The sequence below is a fragment of the Verticillium alfalfae genome, genomic scaffold (genome assembly GCF_000150825.1).
Source record: "Verticillium alfalfae VaMs.102 supercont1.1 genomic scaffold, whole genome shotgun sequence".
NCBI classification, from domain to species: Eukaryota; Fungi; Ascomycota; class Sordariomycetes; order Glomerellales; family Plectosphaerellaceae; genus Verticillium; species Verticillium alfalfae.
Genome location: NW_003315038.1, coordinates 3,280,102 through 3,282,760, shown reverse-complemented (window position 1 = coordinate 3,282,760; position 2,659 = coordinate 3,280,102). Strand labels below are relative to the sequence as shown.

The 2,659-nt window shown below is 58.5% G+C and overlaps 1 protein-coding gene across 1 annotated transcript; it reads left to right on the top strand.

Moving 5' to 3' along the window:
• Positions 1–234: 234 nt before the first annotated feature.
• On the top strand, positions 235–2,102 carry VDBG_00998 (CDF zinc transporter; the record flags this gene model as incomplete). The annotated part of the gene is made up of 2 exons (XM_003009269.1): positions 235–956; positions 1,307–2,102. 2 exons carry the CDS (start codon positions 235–237, stop codon positions 2,100–2,102), a joined length of 1,518 nt encoding a protein of 505 aa, XP_003009315.1.
• Between the last annotated feature and the right edge of the window lie 557 nt (positions 2,103–2,659).

The following is a 2,659-nucleotide window of genomic DNA, read 5'->3' as shown; positions in this document are numbered from 1 at the left end:
CACCATTGCCACGACTCGAGCCCTGTTGGAACCCGTCTCTGAGCTTCGACCAGTCCTCTGGTCCCCGAACTGATCCACGACCACAACCGATCTGTTCAAACGAGAAAAAGTCTTTGCTAGCCTCTTCCGGAACCATCGCAGTATCACCACAAACATCCATCTCCCACCCAGTACGACATGGCATCTTCGTATGCTCTGCCCTCGTCCGCACTGCCACACGCGCACCGCCAACACATGCATTCCCACTCGCACTCCCCACCCTCTCTCCAGACCCTCAAGTCCACCATGACTGGCAATGGGCTGCACGCACACAGCCAGAGCTTGGGTGTTGGGCACGCGCACGATCACCAGCACGACCACCAACACCAACACAACCACGATCACGATTACGACCATGACCACGCATCCTACACCCATCTCACCCACAATCGATCCGGCTCCCACGACAAGCCTGAATCCTACCCTCAATCCCGTCCCGAAATACACTCCCACACCCACTCGAGCACCTGCTCACACTCCCACGACCATGGGCCGAACCACAGCCACAACTCGGCGCGTGTCATTGGCGGCCACACGTCCCACCGACCAAACTCGACGAGCTCGATCCACCTGCGCGAGAAGGTGCCGCCGACACCGCTATCACAGGTAGAAGGCTGGCAGACCGAGAGAACGCCTGGCGGCCGGGAGATTATAACCCCCAAGGTTGACTCGTTTGGGGAGAAGACGACCGAGTACCACGGCCACGATCACGACCATGATCATGGACACGACCATAATCACAGCCACGGACATTCCCATGATCATGCACATGGTCATGGACACGGCCACAGCCATGGCCACGGTCATTCGAACCCATCTTTCTTCTCCAAGCTCTTGTTGCGCGTCACGCCAAGCTTCCCCTTCCTTCATTCGATTCTGGTCGAGAAGGACTCGCGGCGCATCTTCTACTTTCTGTCGTACGTACAGCCCACTGCTGCCACCCGCCGTCGTCTGTAACATGCACTGACCCCATTGATCCACAGCCTCAACTTCTCCTTCATGGGCGTCCAGGCCTTTTACGCCTATGCCACGAGCTCACTCGGCCTACTGAGCGATACAGTCCACATGTTCTTCGACTGTTTCGCTTTGTTAGTCGGGCTCTGCGCCGCTGTTATGAGCAAGTGGCCACCGAGCGAGCGGTTCCCCTATGGCCTGGGCAAAGTCGAGACGTTGAGCGGTTTCGCCAACGGAATTCTCCTAGTGTGAGTTTATGGTACCGGCGCGTGTGCAGCCTGAAAGTCTAATCATGCTGACGCGCATTATGCAGGCTTCTCAGCGTCGAGATAATCGGGGAGGCGTTTGAGCGCATGATGGAGGGGACGCCACCAAAGAGGCTGTCCGAGCTACTCACTATCAGCGTGCTCGGCGGCCTCGTTAACGTCGTGGGACTCGTGGCTTTCGGTCACCACCACCATCACGGCCACGATCACGGACACTCGCATGGCGGAGGCTCTTGCCCCAGCAGCAAGAAAACGGACGACCACCACGACCATGACCACAGCCACGATCACAGCCACGACCACGACCATGGCCACCACAACGAGAACATGCACGGTATCTTCCTCCACGTTCTTGCCGACCTCATGGGCAGCGTGGCCGTGACCATCTCAACCATTCTGACCATGTACACGGGCTATACCTGGTGGGACGCCGTGGCGGGTATTGTCGTCTCGGTGCTCATTGTGCTGGCAGCCTGGCCGCTTCTCACCTCGTCGGCGCGCAACCTGCTCCTTAGCATCCCTGATCGCGTCGAGTACAGCCTGCGCAACACGCTCGCAGGTATCACGCAGCAGCGTGGCGTCGTGAGCTACAGCGTGCCCAAGTTCTGGATCGACGACATCCTCACAGCCCAGGGCGGCGCCGGCGAGAAGCTGCGCGGCATCGTGCACGTGCAGGCGGCGCGCGGGGCGGCCATCGACGATGTGCGCGACCGCGTCAGGGAACACCTGCTGGCGCACAATATCGACATTGTCGTGCAGGTCGAGCGGGAGGGTGAGACAAACTGCTGGTGCGGCGCTGGCAGGCTGCTGTCGCCGGCGGTGGTGAGTCCGAGGGGCTTTTAGAGCGGGTTTCCGAGGTTGCCGCGGCCGACCTTTGCCGGGCACATAGACGAGGTCAAGACGGACTAGATTTATTCCGGTTGATCTCCCTATTTTTGCAAGTCGGATGCCCTGTTGGAGAGGTGCGTTGTTTGGTTTCACGCGTGCGTAGAGGCAGGCAGTTTTGGGCATTGTCTCGGTGTTCTGGTTTTCACGAACGAATGTTGGAGGGTCTTTCCCCTCCCCTACCTTTCGCAGCAGGCGCATGTTTATTCAGTTGTCTTCTCCAGATGTCAGGGACTAGGAGAGACGTGTACATTTCTTTTTTTCACTCTCTCTCATCATTGCATGAGTACAAACGACCTGTCAGCAGAGAAATATATATGGATACCCAACTGCCCTCTGCCGTCAAAATGTAAGCTTGTGATGATCAGTGATGCTTGGGGGCTCGGCACGTTCTCCTCCTGTCGACGATCGACACCGCCGGAGAAAAGCAAGCCACAGCACCGCGCGTATGGCAGGTCACCAGTGGGACGGGGAAGATGAGGTCCAGCCCGCCCGACCGGGAGCTTGGAGCTACG